General features: G+C 37.4%; 2 protein-coding genes and 1 long non-coding RNA gene across 4 annotated transcripts in view; 1 reads left to right on the forward strand and 2 right to left on the reverse strand.

Annotated features, from left to right (window-relative positions):
* Positions 1–19472, forward strand: part of LOC102489437 (uncharacterized) — a 154567-nt gene that overhangs the window by 99271 nt on the left and 35824 nt on the right. Inside the window, exon 5 of the long non-coding RNA XR_336399.3 lies at positions 8485–8575. This is a non-coding gene — a long non-coding RNA (uncharacterized LOC102489437). The remainder of the gene's footprint in view (positions 1–8484; positions 8576–19472) is intronic.
* LOC102487911 (beta-defensin 43-like) lies at positions 1773–8538 on the reverse strand. Of its 2 annotated transcripts, none has more exons than XM_006161237.1 (2): positions 7041–7109; positions 1773–1951 (listed from the first exon to the last, which is right to left on the reverse strand). In XM_006161237.1, the coding sequence occupies exons 1-2, from the start codon at positions 7096–7098 to the stop codon at positions 1800–1802; spliced, it is 210 nt and encodes a 69-aa protein (XP_006161299.1). In that variant the 5' UTR covers positions 7099–7109; the 3' UTR covers positions 1773–1799. The 2 variants fall into 2 exon arrangements, 1 of the variants encoding a protein (XP_006161299.1); XR_001371345.1 differs by lacking the exon at positions 7041–7109 and adding an exon at positions 8464–8538 and having other exon boundaries at positions 1873–1951.
* DEFB130B (defensin beta 130B) lies at positions 13514–18381 on the reverse strand. Its single transcript, XM_006161236.1, has 2 exons — positions 18310–18381; positions 13514–13818 (listed from the first exon to the last, which is right to left on the reverse strand). The coding sequence occupies exons 1-2, from the start codon at positions 18365–18367 to the stop codon at positions 13637–13639; spliced, it is 240 nt and encodes a 79-aa protein (XP_006161298.1). The 5' UTR covers positions 18368–18381; the 3' UTR covers positions 13514–13636.

The following is a 19472-nucleotide window of genomic DNA, read 5'->3' on the forward strand; positions in this document are numbered from 1 at the left end:
ATCTAGGAAATAAAAATTTTCCTTGAAAGTATTAACAGCAAATTAGACTACACAGAAGAAAGAATTTATGACCTTGAAGATAAAACTTGCAATTTAGTTCAAGTTGCCAAAAAGAATAAAAATATAACCATTAAAAATGAGGACAATATACAGGAAATTCTAGACACCATTAAGTGACCAAATATCCACACAATAAATATTCCAGAAGGTGAACAGATGGGTAAAAGCATAGAAAATCTTTCATGAAATACAATCTGAAAACTGTCCAAATCTAGAGAGACATATGGACATTCCAGATAGAAGAAATACAAAGAACCTCAAAGAGATTCAATATAAGAAGATCCTCTCTAAGGGACATCATAGCCAAAGTGACAAAAGCCAAAGCCAAATGTAATATTCTAAAAATGGCAAGAGAAACACCTAATTACTTGCAAAGGATAATCCATCAGACTAACCTCAGCACTCGCAACACAAACAATACAGGCAAAGAAAGAATGGGAAGACATGTTTAAAATTCAGAAAGAAAAAAATTTCAGGCAAGAATATTATACTTGGCAAGATTATCCCTCAGATGGAAAGGAGAAATAAAATTATTTCCAGATAAATAAAAACCCAAAGAACTTACCAGGTCAGCTGATAGTGTATTAAGGCAACTGGACTCCACATGGCTTACTGTGCAGTTCAAGCCTTAGACTCAGTGGCTTGAAAAACACACGTGTATATGCATGCTAAACATCCTGAGAGGAGAATGGAGGAGAAGGGATTATGGCATGGGTGATTTCTTACTTTCTCTCTATCTCTGTCTGTGTCTTTCTATAGCAAGTGCATGCACCCTATAGCAAAAACCAAAAACGAAACAACAACAAAAAAAAGAATTTACCAATACTAAACCATCTCTTTAAGATATACTTAAAAGGGAATACTACATCAGGAAAATGAAGAAGAGGCAAATAGAAATAAGAGAACATAAATCAACTAAGAAAATGACTAACAGGGACCAGTGATTGGTGTAATGGCTATGTTGCTGGACTCCCATGTAGTCAACTATGGTTCAAGTCCTGGATCTGGTGGCTTAAACTCACACCAGGTGTGTGTGAATGCATGCCTGAGATCCTGAGAAGAGAATGGAAGAGAAGGGATTGCTGCGTGGCCATCCCTCCTGGTGGGTGATTTCTTGCTTTCTGTCTCTCTGTCTCTGTCTTTCTGGTGAGCACGTGTGCCCTATAGGAAAAACCTCTCCCCTCCACCAAAAAAAAAAAAAAAAAAAAAAAAGTAAATGACTAACAAAATAGCAGGCATAAATCTGAATATATCAATAATAACATTGAATGTTATGGATTAAATTCCCCAATTAAAAGACACAGATGGGCTAAATGGATAAAGAAATAGAAGCTTTCCATGAGCTGCTTACAAGAAACACACCTCATTGATAAAGATATGCATATATTGAAAATGAAGGGCTGGAAAAAGTCATTTCATGCAAACAGAAACCAAAAAGGGCTGGAGTCACAATACTGATATCAGACAAAATACACTTTAAGCTAAAAACTGTAAAAATGAGACAAAAAAAGGATGCCATAAAGCTGTACAACAATTTAATGTGAATAAATTAGAAATGAAATAAAGAAAATTGAGTGTAAGCCTTTATAAAATTTATATTTATTTGAACCTGACCATCTAAACATGTAATACCGTGAATTGCCTTTCATCCATCATATTAATTAGTCATAGAAAGATAGAAGAGTTTAAAACATTTTTAGTTTCTGTTCCTGGAGCTGAAGAAAGTGGAATTAAACTTTTCACCACTTCTTTGTTTTCTTAATTTGCTTGTTCCTTGCTTTGCAGCAGATGCTCCAGTCATCACAGTATCTAACTGCATATTCATTAGCATTGCACTTCATTCTGCAATGATGTAATCCCGGAGGACACGTAACAGAAGAAAAGCTGCTGGCTTTGAAAAGAAAAGATGAATTAGATTATATTATTTTTAAAAAGAATTATTTATTTACTTTTTAATTTATTTACTCATTTATTTTAATTTGATCAGAGAGAGATACAGAAAGAGAGAGAGAGAGAACGTGAGAAAGCAAGCCACCAGGTCCAGGACTCAAACTGTGATTGGTCAAGTGGGAGTGTCCAGCATCTTAACCACCATGCCACCCTCTGGTCCCCAGTTATTTGTAATTTTTTTTAATGTCTGAAATATTTTATAATAAATTTAAAACAACTTTAAAGAACTTTCCCAGAAACAACAAAAACAACAACAATGACAAAACACAAGAGAGAGTGGAGCTTTGAATAAAGGCAAATATGGTTTGTTCTGTAAAGAGAGCAGCTATGTAAGATAGTAGCTGAACAGGGACAAGTTTTGAGAAGAATTACTGACTGTTTCTGCCTAAAATTAATGACTCAGTTCTGGGGGGAGAGTGAGGATTCATGATGCAAGAAAGTATGTTTAATTTCAGAGTTGAAATTCTTTTAAATTTTTTTCTCTTATTTTTTTTTTATCTTTATACATTTAATCACTGAGTATCTTTACAGTAAACCAAATGAGTTTTCTCATCATGAATACATTGCGTATTGGTCCAGTCAAAGGCATTACCATAAACATAACAAATTTTTTTCAATTTTGGGTCCCTTTAATGTTTTGCTTCCCTCTTTTTCCCCTTGAGTCTTACCCTCCCTATTTTCCACCCTCTTCCCCCACTGTCTCCAGTATTGTCATTCTTCACAATGCTTTTATACCTTCCAATCAATTCTTAAAAAATCAAACGAGGGTGGAATTTAGAGTGCAAGTGAAGGGCTCAGCCTTCCTCCAGAGAGTCAAGAGAAAGCAGACCATGGGTAAAATTAAAATTGGGTAAAGATATATGGTGGTGGAAAAATGGAAGCTTGGCCATCGCTTAGTGGTTAAGGGAGCTGAATCCCACATAGCTGAACACAGTTTGAATTCTAACCTTGGCAGCTTAAAAAATACACTGGGTGCATGTGTGCCCCACATTGGAATAGGGTGGAGAAATGGAGGAGAAGGGATTGCAGCATGACCATAGCCCACTGGAAGGTGGTTTCTCCTTTTCTCTCTTTCTTTCTGGAAGTTTAATGTGTCCGCTGCCAATTAGGAAAAAAAAAAAAAAAAGACGTTATCTCTGGTTGCTTCTTTTTCTGTTTTGATAAAATATAACAAATCATTAATTGAAAATGAGAAGTGGTATTGGCTCCAGTTTTCCAGTGCTTTCAGGTTCAAGGCCACATCTCCTTTGCTGAGGAAGTTACTGAGATATGCCTAGGATCATGTAAGCAATAATCTCCCACTTTGGTTTTCTGCCTTCTTTTTGGTCTCCAGGTGTTTTCTTTCATCCTTTTGTTTTTGTCTCAAAAGAAACTACTATTCTAACTTTTATAGTAATGATTTCTATATTTTTATAAAATAGCTGTATTTCTTGAGTTTTCATAGAAATTTTTCATTAAAATTTTTGATATTCCCTTAAAATCCACAGGTCTTTTCCAAAATCTTTTCCTATAAATTATAGGCTAAAATCTTTGCCAAGGGAACCAGCAGTTAGCGTAATGGCTATGTCGCTGGACTCCCACGTAGTCGACCGTGGTTCGTGTCCCGGACCCGGTGGCTTAAAAAACTCACGCCGGGCACGTGTGCGTGCGTGCCCAAGATCCCGAGAGGAGAATGGAGGAGAAGGGATTGCGGCGTGACCATCCCCCCTGGGGGGTGATTTCTCGCTTTCTGTCTCTATGTCTCTCTCTGTCTGGCGAGCGCACGCGCCCTACAGTGAAAATCTCTCCAAAAAAAAAAAAATCTTTGCCAAGACTAATATAAATTTTCTCCCTATGTACTTTTTTCTTTTTCAAACACTTTCATTATTATCTACAAATTATAATTGTATGTTTTTATGGGGTGTAAAGTAATGTTAGAATTTTTTAATACAATGTGGAATGACCAAATCAAGCAAACCAACCTATTGATAATGTACAAGTGTTCACTTTTCTCTATGTCCTTGCCAACATTTGTTAATCTCTTGTCTTTTTGATAATAGCCATTCTAACAGGTGTAAGGTGATATCTTATTGTGGTCTTAATTGTCTTCTCCCTAATTATTAGTGATGTTGAGCATTTTTTATGTTAGTCATTTGTATTTCTTATTTTAAAACATGTCTATTGAGGAGCCAGCAGGTGGTGTGGTGGTTAAGGTGCTGGACTCCCACATAGGAGACCATGATTTGAATCCTCAGCCTGGTGGGTTGGTTTCTCCTGTTCCCTTTCTTTCTCTCTCTGTCTCTCTCGGTCAAATTAAAAAATTAATAATGATAGCAAATTCATTAAATAAATAAACCTTGAAAACAATTAAGTATCTATTGAGAGCCTTTGTACATCCCTTAATTGAATTATTATTTTATTCTTTCTTTCTAGAGTTGAGTTCCTCCTATGGTTGGATATTTATGCCTTATCAGAAGTGAGTGTTCTAGAATTAGACAGTGGTAGTGGTTGTACAACATTATGAACATATTGAAAGCCACCTAAAGAATAAAAGAGTAAATTTTTCATGAGTTATAGCTCAATTAAAAATATGAAAAACATTGAGGGAACTCTTGAGAGCTATTAAGATGTGCTTTAAGATAATATGTGCATCATAAAAGATAAATAAGTCAACAGATAATATAAATCCCAGGTTTAAACCCAACGATGAACTTATTTATTATATAGGTTTTTACATTTTTATTTATTTATTTATTCAAAATTTGCTATAAGGCATGTGTGCTTGCCAGAAAGAGACAGACAGACAGAAGTAAAGGGAGAAAGCACTCCTTCGGGGGATGGCCATATCACAATCTCTTCTTTTTCCATTCTCCTCTGGGAATTTTGGACACACATGCACACATACCCAAAATGGTTTTCTAGCCACTGGGTCAGGGACTCAAACACTGAAGTCAGCCATGTGGGGTCCAGCTACTTTAACCACTGCGGTCGCCAGCTTGCCTTAGTTTTCTTTCTTTCTTTCTTTCTTTCTTTCTTTCTTTCTTTCTTTCTTTCTTTCTTTCTTTCTTTTTTTTTTTTTGTTTCCAGTGGCAGAGTCTGGGGAAGGGACAGAATGTGAAATGTCTGGCTGAGAAGGTGGCAAGAAGCCCAAGAAGCTGATCAAAAAGATGGATGAGGTTGAGAGGGCTTTCAAGCAAAAATAGTAAAAAGAGCAGAGGAAGCTTAAAGAGCTAAGAGCAAAGGCCACGAGGAAGGGCCCCTGGGTCACAGATGGAATTAGGAATCTGGCAAAAAAATATGTGGTTCCAGGATCAGCAGTCGGTGTAATGGCTATGTTGCTGGACTCTCATCTAGTCAACTATGGTTCAAGTCCTGGACCTGGTGGCTTAAACTCATGCAGGGTGCATGTGTAGAAGTGCCTAATATCCTGAGAGGAGAATGGAGGAGAAGGGATTGTGGCATGGACATCCCCCCGGGGGGTGATTTCTCACTTTCCGTCTCTCTCTCTATTTCTGGCGAGCGCACACGCCCTATAACAAAAACCTCCCCCCCAACCCCACCACACACACACACCCACACACACACACACACTCAAAGATGGCTCCTCGTACTCAAGGAGATGGTGACCCTTGAGTTTCTTCCTACAATGTTAAAACATCTGGATTTTCTGCCATAATATCTTTTGCCACCTATACCTAGAATCAAGTGTTGTCTTAGAGTCTGTTGTACATTTAAATTTTCGTGAAAGAAAAGAAAAGGTTAGGAGAGAGGAGAGAGAGAGAGAGAGCAAGCTGCAATTCTCTCCCAGACTCCAACCCTCCCCACCCTTAGCCTGGCTCACGGATGCATGTGACACGTTCAGGTAGACTCAGGCCTTCTAATGTGACTCCAGCATTGTGAAGCAATGCCCTACTGCCTGCATCAATATGGATGGACTTATTTTATACTATCAGTTGATTTTAAAATGAATTTGGGAAGGTAAAATGATTATTCAGTAAATATGCCTGCATAATTGTTTAATAAATTGCCTAAAAATTATGGTGGAGTCTTTTTTTTTTTTTTTAAGAGAGAGATTTTTGCTATAGGGACCATGCACTCGTTGGAGAGACAGAGAGACAGAGAGACAGAAAGTGCAAAATCACCCCCCCGAGGGAGTATGGCCATGCTGCAATTCCTTCTCCTTCATTCTCCTCTCAGGATTTTGGGCATGCACACACTTGGGCCCAGTGTGTTTTAAGCCACCAGGTCTGGGAGTCGAACCACAGTTAACTATGTGGGAGTCCAGCAATGTCACCATTATGCCATCTGCTGGTCCCAAAGGTAGACTCTTAATTCCTGTGATGTATAAAGTAATTTATACATAGATGAAATAAAACCATCAAAATTTTATATTCTGTACTGCAACACATAATCTAAGTCTTTGCCTTTGATCAGTGATGAGAAAGCTTTGTAGAACCAAGGATTATGATGTAGCACCCACCAGCCCTTTCTCTTTTTTGGGGTGTTGATTTGCCATAGGGAAAGTGCATTCATCAGAGAGAGACAGAGAAAAACAGAGAGAGGGAAAGTAAGAAATCACTTTCCAGAATAATGGCCATGCCTCAATCCTTTCTCCTCTGTTCTCCTCTCAGGATTTTGGGCTCACGCACACATGCCTGGTATGATTTTCAAGCTGCTGAGTCTGGACTCGAGCTGTGGTTAGTCATTGGGAGTCCAGTTCAGTGCCATAACCACTATGCCACCTGCTGGCCCCACCCTTCTTCAAATCATCAGTTACTTTCCCTTTTTCAAGTCCTCAGATTTGCTGTGTTTTCTGTGCATTCCCCCATCATCTATCAATCAAATATAATGCCCAAGTTAAAATTCATAAATAGGTGAAATCACTAAAGTCACCTTATGGGTATCTTTTGTACCAATTCTTCTACCCTCCAAGCCGGCTTCATGGAACAGTAAAATCTACCCTATATAACTTCTTTTCAAACTCTTGGGAGACATTGTGTTCTCTTTCTCTTGTATTTTCATAACTCTGGAATGAAAAGTTGCTGTCTTACCTGGAGGAACTATGCATAACAACGCAAGGACTCCCAGGATGGAAAGCGAGACCCTCATAGCTGAATGGGCAAGTTAGAGCCAGTAGCTCAGATGAAGAGAACGTCTTTGTATATTTAGTTCTCAAGAGATGAGTTGCTGTATGATTACTGAACCTTTCAATAGCAAGAACATTTTTGTGTTCCGGTGAGACTGTGTATCAGGAGATAGCATGCAATGGATGTGACTATCAGTCATTTGAAGTACATTTGTCAAATGTTGACAGGGTGTGAGCAGAGATAGGAGAATGCACAGCACTTAAAGAGAGGGCACAGCCGCGGTGAAGGCAGGAGAGAAAACTCCGTTGAAAAATCAGCATTGTTTTATGGTTTCTGGAGAAACCATATAAATTTTTTTCTTTTTAGAGAAATTTTTGCTATAGGGTGTACGTGTTCACCGGAAAGACAGAAAGTGAAAATTCATCCACCCAGGGAGGATGGCCACAATACCTTCTCCTCCAACCTCCTCTCAGAATCTTGGGCACACATGCACAAGCACCTGACATGAATTTTAAGCTGCCAGGTCCAGGACTTGAATCGCAGTCAATTACATGGTAGTCCAGTGAAGTAATCTTTACACCATTTGCTGGTCCCAGAACTGTAAAAGTTAAGTTAATAGAGTAAGGGTATTGATTATATTCTTCTGATACTAGGAGGAGAACACTAGATATAAAAGTGGGCTTATTTATTAATATTTTGGGGAATGTACATTAGCACAATTAAGCAACGACATTAGATTTAAAACCATACACAGGCTCATGAGATATAGAAAAGCTTTCCCTTTGTATTGTCTCTTTGCCCAATCAGCTGAATGCAATCAACCAATTATTTAAAAGCATATGTATTTCTTGAGAGAGATGGAGTGAGTGAGAGAGACCCCTGCTAGGGTCCTGCCATACCACGATCCTACTCCCAGCCTCCTATGATCACATGATCCTGTGGTCCACGAGCATGCCCTATTTGTTCAGGTTTACCTGAGATTTGAATTCTGGGCCTTCCCTTGCACTTGCAATATCGTACAGTGGTGTCCTACCAGCTGTGCCATAGTGGGTGGACCATAGATGAACTAATTTTGATATTTGAAGTTAGTAAACACAAATCATTTGCTTATCACATTATATATAATATGAGAGGAATCATATGAGAAAGAAGAGTGGGCCTTAGAGAAGCTATAAAACACTTGGGACAGCAAATAATATATAAAAAGCAGTGGCAACACAACATGAATATATTCCTGACAAAGTGGGGAAAATTACCCCTTTGACACTAGGAAATGAAAGTTCAAAAAACACCAGAGTGGTTTGGGTGACCTAGAAGTGCTTAAAGAAGGCATATGCAAGTATATCAATTCAGAAACTGCAAAGAACATTCCCATTCCTGATCTTACTTGGTCTTCTTAACTTTCTAGGTGGTTTCACTCCAGGTTAACGTTTCAGTATGAAGAAGTAAGCCGTCTTTCTGCTATGGCTTCCTCTGAATGGCCCTACTTCAGAGTTTTGGTGAGTGGGAGTTGTCACTACATTGTTTTAGTAGGTCCTCCCAGGCTAGTAAGACTTTGAAAATGACATCTCGAATTGAGTCAAAGAATGGGGGATGCATAGAGGTTATTAGAGCTCCTGGGAGAGGCAAGCTTCATGAGCCTAGAAATCCAAAGGGAATCTTCGGATCATTGGAACATGTGCCGATCATTAATAATTGTCACATTTACTCCAATCAGAATGTCCTGGGTTGGGATCTTTAGCATCTTCTGATCATGAATCCAGTATTTACTAATTTTCCTCATGGGCCTTGAAGTTGTTTCTTAACCATGAGGAAAAATGTTGGAAGTACAGTCTACACTGAAAAGCCATAAATTTATGAGAGCCAATAATTGAAATCTTTATGGCACACTAAGGGTACAAATTTTCAGTAACTCTTTGATATTTTTGATGAACATTTGTTGCCCAGCCTGAGAGATTTTGAGCCAGGAGGCAGGCTTGGAGTACTGCCCAGGTAACTCAAGAACATTTTGTGATTCATGGGTCCATGATCAGAGACATCAAAGAAAGGGTCAGAGAAAGGTTTATTGTATTCTGGGGGTAAGTTTCATTGGGCTTCAGTAAAGTAAGCTCAGATGCCTTGAAAGAACATAGAGAAGAAAATTAGATAGCTATCAAGCTATCAAGTACAAGTTGTTACTCTGAAAGAAACAAGTTAATTTACCATCAAAGAGTAAATTTGACCTGGGAATGAATGGTTTTATTGAAAATAGCTCTCAAGAAAGGCACTAGATAGTCAGTAAATTGACAATCAAGTATTTATTGTGTATCTTTCTTCCCTGTACTCAGCAGTACTGAGAACTTTGGAGTCTTGTTGCATTATATATATATTTTTTCTGCTGCAACTTTCTAAATTCATTATTTCCTTACCTTTGTTGTTTAAATAGCCTCAAGTCCTTGTACTTTATTTTATTATCCATTAATTTAAAAAATTGATTTTTGTTTTAAGTATTTTTGTGGGATAATGTATGATTTTTTAAAAAAATACACAAAGTGTGTAATAATCGAATCAAAGATACACACATGCTTGCATGTATTGTTTGTAAATATATTCTCCAAGCCTAAGGTTGTCTCTTCACTGTTAATTGCTCTCTTTTCTAAACAGAAGCATTTTAGTTTGATAAAATTCCATTTGTTCATTTTTGCTTTGTTGCTTGTGGGTCATATAAAAAAAATACTACCTAGACCAATGTTCTGGAACTTTCCTCCTATTTTTTAAAATAGTAATTTTATAGTTTTGGGTCTTACATTTAAGCATTTTATCTATTAAAAAAATTGCTAGAGGGAGTGCACTTGCCAGAGAGAACAGAAAAACAGACTGGACAAGGGAGGGGAGGCAGAGAGACCACCCCCTGATGGAAAAGGGTTATGTTGTAATCCTTCTCCATTTATCCACTATGCCTGTATTTTGGACATGCATGCACATGTGATGAGTGTATTTTTCAAGCTACTAGGGATGGGACTTGAACTGTGATTGGTCGTGTGGGATCTAGCTCCTTTAACAGCTAGGCTATAGGGCCAGACCCCTTTTGTCCATTTAGACTTGATTTTTGTATATGTTATCTGGTTTTTCAGTATGTGTATATCGAGTTTCCCCAACACCATTTATTGAAGGGACTCTTCTTTTGCCACTGTGTGTTCTTGGTATCTTTGTCAAAACCGAATTGTGAATGTATGGGTTGTTCCTAGGCTCTCAATTCTGTTACATTGGTCAGTGTATTCATTTTCATGACAGTATCATCCTATTTGGATTGCTACAGCTGTGTAATATTCTTTGAAAACAGGTAGTGTGATGTCTTTGTTTTTTTTTTTTTTTTTTCTTTTTGCTTAAAACCGTTTAGGTTTTTGGGGTCTATTGTGGTTCCTTTCAAATGTTAGGATTTTCTTTTTCTGTGAAAAATATCATTGGAACTTGGATGCAATTTGCATAGAATCTGTAATCATCTTGGTTTCTATGAATTTTTTAACAATATTAATTCCTCCAACACATGAACATGATGTATCTTTCTATTTATTTGCTTCTCCTTCTGTTCTTTTTTTTCATCACTGTGTTATAGCTTTTAGTGTACAGCTCTGCTATGGTTTGAATGTGTCCCACCCAAATTCATGTGTTGAAATTTGGTTGTGACAAGATTAAGAGGGTGAAAACTTAGACTATGTGTTAAAAGGTGAGGTTTTTGGGAAGTGATAAGGATTAGATCCGATCTTCATGATGGAGGCCCCATGATTAAATCCTGGTGGGTTTGTAAGGATAGGAAATGAGACAGAAACATGGGGATGGAGACTTGGATACATGTACATTCCTTCTATGAGTTGTCCCATGGCACTCTGAGACTCTGCAGAGAGTTCTCTCTAACAAGAAGACCCTCGTCAGATGCAGCCCCTTGACCTTCATAACCATGAGCCAAATATACCTACATTCACTATAAATTACCCAGTATGGTAATGTTAGTGACATAAAAGTGGACTAAAATAAGATCTTTTACATCCTTGATTACATTTACTTCTAGATATTTTATTCTTTTTGATGCTATTTTAAATGATATTATTTTCTTATGATCTCTTTTATACAGTATGCTATGAATGTGTATAAGTATTACTTATTTTTGCATGTTGGTTTTGTATCTTGTAACTTTACTACATTTGCTTGTTAGTTTTAATAGTTTTTTTGTAGCACCTATAGAATTTTCTGTATATAAGAGCATGCCATCTACAAAGAGAGATAATTTAACTTCTGATTTGGGTGACATTTCTTTCTTTCTTTTGTGGAATTGATCTGGATATCACTTCCACTACTATAGTGAGTAGAAGTGGCGAGAAGAATCCTTTCTGTATTTCTGTTTTTAGAGGAAATGTTTTCAACTTTCCACTCTTGAGTATGTTAGCTGTAAGCTTTCCATGTCTTTATTATCTTAAAATACATTCCTTCTGGATGTAATTTCTGGTAAATTTTTATCATGAAAGAATATTGAATCATGTCAAAAGATTTTTATGTATCTCTCAAGATAATAACTTTTTTGTCTTTCATTTTGCTAATGTGATAACACTTCTTTATTTGGATATGTTAACCCATCCTTAGAGATAAAAGTAACTTGATCATGGCAATGATCCTTTTAAGGTACTGCTGACCTCTGTTTGTTAATATTTTGCTGAGGATTTTTGCATGTCTGTTCATCAGGGATATTGGCCTGTAATCTTTCTTATAGTGTGCCTTTCTGGGTTCAGTATTAAGAACATACTGACCTCATAAAATGAGTTTGGAAGTATCCCCTCCTCTTGCATTTTTTAAAAGGGTTTGAGGAGGGTTGGTATTGGTTTTTCCTTTTTTTTTTTTTTTCAGAATTTAGCATTCTTGATACTGTTCTTAACATCTTACAGGTAATCTTCATTTTTTGGGGGGGAGAAGTTTTTGCTATAGGGCACGTGTGCTCGCCAGACAGAGAGAGACAGAGAGACAGAAAGTGAGAAATCACTCCCCAGAGGGGATGGCCACACTGCAATCCCTTCTCCGCCATACTCCTCTCAGGATCTTGGGGACGCATGCACACGCGCCCGGTGTGAGTTTAAGCCAGCAGGTCCAGGACTTGAACCACGGTCGGCTACGTGGGAGTCCAGCGACATTGCCATTATGCTAACTGCTGGTCCCAATCTTCATTTATTTTTATCATTTTTCTTTTTTTATGCCCTGAGTGTATATTTTCAAATAACTTCTCTTTGTCACTCATATGCCTGCCTGGTATGTTTCAGACTGACCGGGCCAGGAATTTGAACTGTGTTCACTAGGTGGAGCCTGGCTTCCCTTGAGCATTACTGTAGTGCCATGGACCCAGCCCTTCCTCTCTGTTTGGTTCTTATATTGTTTATTATTATGTTCCTGAAATTATGTTTGCTGTATATTTTTGAAGTTCACTGAGATTCTTTAAAACAGTTATTTTGAATTCATAATCAGGCAGTTTGTATATCTCCTATTTTTATTGAAAATATCTTAATGCTGTCATTTAATTATTGACATGTCATGTTGGCACAAAATTTGGAATGATAAGAGGAATACATTGTGAATCTTAGGCTATAGCTATAATATACTCTGTGGATTTGAATTAGTATTCTGAGACCAATTCTAAGCTATTCATGTGTGGTTCTAAGAAGATAATTAGAAAGAAATTGCTTATTATTAAAGAATCGGATTCATAAAGATGGGATTATAGTTATTCTATTAGACCTCTAATGTCTCCCACTCTGTCCTGGGTGGTTGATCATGGGCTTTGTGATTAAAAAACCAAAAAACCTGATTTTTAAAAATTGGACAATTCAGCCATGTTCTAGAAAATTCCTTTCCTTTTTGTGAAACTCATATTATGTAATATTTCTGGTGTCTTTCTCATCCTTTTTCTTAACCCCAGAAAGAGGAATTATCTGATTGTGAATCTGGAAAAACTAACTGGGTGTGTTGATCTCTCAGCCTCTCAGTTCTCCAGCTCTTCCTGGTGAGCTTACTTGTAGAAAGCAGGTCTCCAGCTTCTCCAGGAGCAAGGTGCAGCAGAGGGGAGACATGAGACAGATCAGTGTTGGTATGGCTAGGTGGGTAGTATAACTAATTTTCAGGTGCAATATTAGCAAGGACACACAATTAATAGACTAACCAGAGTTTTCCACATATGTTCCCATGAGTAATGAAAATGATATATTTTTCAGAACTAGTTGAGGAAGTAGGTTAATATTCCACTTCAGATAATCAAATACTACCTACTGCTATTTCCTACTCTTATTTTACACAATAAAATGATCTTTATTTATAAACTCATATTTTATATGAGTATCTTTAGGGTATGAAAAATGTTCATTATTTCATACTTGCAGTGCAAGTTGGTTAGCATGTGCAACAAGGATTAATGTCCCAGGGTTCAGTACAATTAGAATAACATTTATTTCCAATCCAGGGAGAAATGTAAATTGGGTTAAACAGGAGTCTGTGAAACTTATCCATTCATTCTGAAGTTCAAAGAACTTTCAGTCTGCTCCTATCTAAGGAGATTTTCCTTTGGGAATCGGCGTTGGATACGGTTCAAGTATCCACCATTTCCTACAACACTTTTTTTCTTCGTTACATACACCGATGGTGTCATCTGTGGAGGTGCAGCCTCCGTCTTTGCACACCCCCTTCAAAAGAATACACTGTTTTTTCCCTGGAATAACACCGGTCTGTCCTGCATGAGAAGAGAGTTGACAATGTAATTTATTTGCCATCAAGTTATTGTAAATGTGCATAAAACAATAAACTCCCAGAAGAATGGCTTTGGGATGAGAGGCAATAGTAACCAGATGAAAGATTCAGACACTTAGACAAAAAAATGATGCTTTTTTTTAGTTTTGACATGGGGTGGGTGTCACCATGCCCAAATTGTGCTTTTTTTTTTTTTTTTTTTTTGCGAAGGGGCCTAAGAGTGTGGGGGAGCAGGCTGATTTCTAAAAGCCTTTAGAGATTGTCTTTACCTTTGGAAATGCATGGGCTTGTTTGTTTTTGTCACCATGGCTAGGGAGGTGTCTTTGGTATTTAGTAGATAAGGCACAACCTTGTTAAATTTCCCATCTAAATAATTGTCCTGCATCAAATATCAACAATGCCTACAAGAAGAAGCACTGTTTCAGAGGAAGTAGCCATTGTTCCAGCTTCCCATCCATGCTTGTATCATTCTAATCACACGGTGTATGCTCATATCTCCTCCTCCTTTTATAGAAAGGTTATCAATCCTTCAGATTCCATCTAAATAATTCCCCCATTTCATAACTATGTTAGAAATAGCCTTTCTATATTGTGTTTGTGGTAGAGGGTGGGTGTGAGGTACAAAGGGGAGAAACATTTAACAAAAAAAATCCTCAACCATTTCCTATCTTTCCTAGAATATCATGGATTATTTTCTGGAAATGTATATTTAAGTTGTGATTATTTAAAAATCATTAGATCCTACATTGATAAACTGATATTTCAGATTATATAATTTCTTTTCTTTTTTTAAATTTTGGTTACAGGGGTGTGTGTGCTCAACAGAGAGATACAGAAAGTGGGAAATAAAGAGAGAGAAAGTGAGAACCTCCTCCCGCCCAGGGGGTTGGCCATGCTGCATTATCTTCTTCTCCCTTCTCTAGAGATTCTGGGCATGTATGCACACAGGCCTGATGTATTTTCTAAGCTGTCAGGTCTGGGACACAAACTGTGCATGTGAGATCCAGCCACCTTCACCACCAGGCCACCTGTAATCTCTATGGAGAAATTTTCTTCATGAAAATAGATTTTTTTAAAACCTGATTGGAGTTTTTGTATATATCTTTAACAAAGCTATTTATGATCCAACCACCCAATTTTCCTCAAAAGAAATTTTGTAAAATAAAAGTTATATAGTATTTAAAAAGTTTCTAAGATTATTAGATAGATTTCAGACAACTGATCAATTGCAGACTCCCAATGGTTTCAGCAAGGTTCAAAATCGAGATTGTGAGGTTATGTGGTATCATTAAATTGCATTGATAGCTTGGAAATGGACTATTTAGTACTAAGAGACTGCACACAATTGATTAACAAAAAAAATTTCTTCTCTTTGAGCCAAAGAGTGCTCTGAGATTCATTTCATTATGCATCCAAGAACATTTCAATATGTGAAAGTGAGGCATTTTGATCTTTCCATGTGTCCTCTTTTTTTTTTTTTTAATAGAGATTTTTGCTATAGGGTGATACGGCATGTGCACTTTCTGGAGAGATAGAGAGACAGAAAGCAAGAAATCAGCCCCAAGTGTTGTGGCCAAGTCACAATTCCTTCTCCTACATTCTCCTGTTGGGATGTTGGGCATGCATACACACGTGCCCGGTGTGAGTTTTAAGTTGCCAGATCCAAGACTCGAACCACGATCGACTACGTAGGAGTGGAGCAACATAACCATTACACCATCTGTTGGTCCCTCCATGTTTCCTTAATGTCCTTTGTTCACATGAGACCTGGGCATTTGAAAGGAATTCACTCCTGTGCCGAATCATAGAACTTTGCTTAATCCAGCCTTCTAAAATAACTGATCGGGGAAGAACAAGAGGTTGACCTTGTCTGCTCTGGAGAAGAGATATCATGACTTGAAAGGGAGGTCTCAGGAGGATTCTTGTCCTATTTTGGGGGAGACTAACTCTGCTTCCAGTTTAAAATATTTTCTTGTTCTTCCTACCTACATTTTTTATTGTGTTAAGAACACTCAATATAAAATCTACCCTTGTAACACATTTTTAATATAGATATAGACACGATGTTGTACAGCTGATTTCTAGAACTTATTCATCTTGTATAGCCAAAACTCTATCTGTCTTGACCAGCAACTCCCCATTATCTCCTTTTCTCAGATCTTGGCAACTACTATTTTAGTATCGGTTTCTATGAATTTGAGTATTTTAATTATCTAAGTGGAATAATGCAGTATTTATCTTCTTTGACTGGGTTATTTCATTTAGCATGTTGTCCTCTAGGTTCACCATGTTGTTGTATATGGAAGAAAATCTCCTTAGTTTCCTCAAAATTTTATTAGGAGATTTTCTGGCAAAAAAAACTGACAGAAATCAGGGTTACCATTTTTATATGCCTAGCACCTGTAGATTGATGTAAACAACACTGACCCAGATAAATGATACCCATTTCTAGTTTCAATGTTACAATGACCTGTGCGACCTTAGTAAAATGATATTCTTTATGTGGACATAGCTTCTCTTAAAGTGAGATAAGTGACCATAAAAGTCTCTTTTAATTTTTTAAAAAAATCATTCTTTTTTTTTTAAAAGAATTATTTATTTTATTTTTTATTTATTCATTCATTTATGTTTTAATTTGACCAGAGAGAGACAGAGGGTGAGAGTGAGAGAGAGAGGAAGTGAGAAAGCAAGCCACCAGATTCAGGACTCGAACCCCAGTCAGTCGGCCATGTGGGAATGTCCAGTGCCTTAACCACCATGCCACCCGCTGGTCCCAGTCTCTTCTAATTTTAAATCATTAACAAACAAATTCATATTAGATGTTACTATAGTGTTTCTCACCACAACTGTGTCTTCTGACTGAAGCTGAGAACCAAATGAAAATTATGTAAACTCCTTCAGGAAGAGACAACTATGTCAGGAAGATCTTAAAATGTTTGTAGATTAGACACGGATCACAGAAGTGAGTAGCTTTGATTATATTTAAAAGGATCTCAGATTAATCAAGGAAGAGATTTATGTTTAATGATCACAGACATTATTTTGCAGGATACAACATCCTAACATTAATAGCAGAGGCAAGAATGTTATCAGTTCTTATAAAGATCTGGCAAAACAGTCTGGAGACTATATTTCTTTTTTACTTTTATTCTACATCTTATTATTTAACTTCTAAACTATGGACCCTAGGATGTAACTCAGATTCTTAAAGTGGTTTCTACATTATTTACTTTATGTTTAAAATTTTTCCATTAAAGCTTCATTTCACCGTTTATAGTTTTTACAGATCCCCCTGCTCCGACATTACCATTGATATTTTATAACTTATGTATTCCTTTCTTGTTAAGTTGTTTAATTTATTTTTAATTTGAAAGAAGGGGTATGTACTCCTTAGAAAGACTGAGAAAGAGCAAAAGAGAGAAACTCCCACAAGGGGCATGGTCATACTAGAGTCCTTTCTTCTATATTTATCCTTCTTTTCAGAATTTTGAGCATGTGTGCACATATACCCAGTGGTTTTTTTAAATTAAATTATTAATTTAATTTTATTATGAATAATAATTTTTTTAAAAAGAGAATTGTGCTATAGGGCACATGCGCTTGCTAGAGAGACAGAGACAGAAAGCGAGGAAATCACCCTCCGGAGGAACGGCCACACCACCATCCCGTCCTCATCCTTCTTTTGGGATTTTGGGCATGCACAAACATGTGCTTGATGTGAGTTTCAAGGATCTGGGTCTAGGACTTGAACTGTGGTTGGTTATGTGGCAGTCCGACTATGTAACCATTACACCATCTGCTTGGTTCCTATTGTTATTTTTAAATTTGACCAGAGAGAGACAGAGAGAAAGGGAAAGCAAGAAAGCAAGCTGCCAGTTTCGGGACTCAAGCGGTGGTTGGCCATGTGGCAGTTCAGTGCCCCAACCACCATGCCAACTGCCAGTCCAGCCCAGTGTGTCTTTAAAGCCACCAGGTCTGGGACTTAAACAGAGCAATTGGCCATGTGGGATCTAGTTACCTACCCCACCTTGCCACCAGCTGACTTGAGCTCTGTCTTATCTGCTTAATTTCTATCCTTCACAAATATTCCTCCCAATAGATTACATATCTTCCCTTCATTAACTAAGTATGAACAATGACCGCCATCTTCATTCTCCTTTTTGGAGAGTGGCCCTGACTATAACTATTTGCTTGATATACCAAATCTTAAGTAACATGTTAAAGCCTCTACCTGCCTAACTCTCTATTTGGGCCCCATTTTCTAATCATGACATCCTTGGATTCTATTTTCAGTTGATGGAACTCTTTGTCCTGCTTCTCAATTTGTCCTCATTAATTCTGAAGAAGATGATTAGGTTGGAGTTCTGAATCCCCAAGACAGTGCATTTGAGTCTGAGTCAGGATGACCATGGTATAACTGAGCATCCAGTAGGTCTCCTAAAAATCCTACCTCTACAGTCATTCAACACCTTACCTTTTGGCATTATAGTCACAAAGATGAGAAGAACAGAAAGAAGGGAATGGAATCTCATGGTTGAGTGCCCAGTAGAGAGGTAAATAATCAGAGATAGTGTAATACGGGGCCTTTTATTTGTTTTTGGGGGCTTGAGGTTCCTCTTGGTCAGTGAAGCTTAACAAGTAAAGAAATAAAACAGCTTCCGTTGGAAAATTTCCAAACCTTGGAATCTCTAAATTTGGTGACAAATTAACCTAATTATAGAAAGCCAGATACCTAACTTTCTTTTTCCTATGGGCTTTCAATTTCACCTGAGGTCAGTAACTTTAGCCAATCTTCATTTGAAGGAGACAAGAAGTTAAATCATGTTACTATATAAAATCCTTGTTACTAAAAGTCCTCTACTTTGCAAGGGAAATCTTCCATTTCTCATGAGAGAAATTTTCCACAGTAAGAATAAGAGAATTGTCTCAGATCTGTTATGAAAGAGAAACTATTTTTGTTGTTGTTAAGTTGTTAATTTCTGAAAAGAGAGGACAGTGTTATATGAATAAAGTGTTTTTAATAGCATCTGGGGCTGGCTATGTGGCTTAGTGCATAAAGGAGCTGGATGCCACATGGCCAACCCTGGTTTGAATTCTGAACCTGATGCTTGAACAACATGCATGTAGGGACCAGCAGTTAGTGTAATGGCTATGTTGCTGAACTCCCATGGAGTCGACCGTGGTTCAAGTCCTGGACCTGGTGGCTTAAACTCACGCCAGGCACGTGTGTGCGCATGCCCAAGATCCCAAGAGGAGAATGGAGGAGAAGGGATTGTCGCATGGCCATCCCCAATGGGGGGTGATTTCTTGCTTTCTGTCTCTCTCTGTCTTTCTGGCAAGTGCACATGCCCTATAGCAAAAACCTCTTAAAAAAAAAAAAAGGAAATTTACACTAGTCAAATTTTAAAACCATAAAAAAATACTGGAAATACTGACAAAAAAAAGGACAATTTATAGTGGAATAATAATTAAGCTGATGATTATGGCAAAAGTGGGAAAGCCAAAAATTGAGTGAGGCAGTATCATCCAAAATTGAGAGAACATAATTATTCTTTCTTTCTTTCTTTCTTTCTTTCTTTCTTTCTTTCTTTCTTTCTTTCTTTCTTTCTTTCTTTCTTTCTTTCTTTCTTTCTTTCT

This window comes from Tupaia chinensis, unplaced genomic scaffold (genome assembly GCF_000334495.1).
Source record: "Tupaia chinensis unplaced genomic scaffold, TupChi_1.0 Scaffold138390_1, whole genome shotgun sequence".
NCBI classification, from domain to species: domain Eukaryota; kingdom Metazoa; phylum Chordata; class Mammalia; order Scandentia; family Tupaiidae; genus Tupaia; species Tupaia belangeri.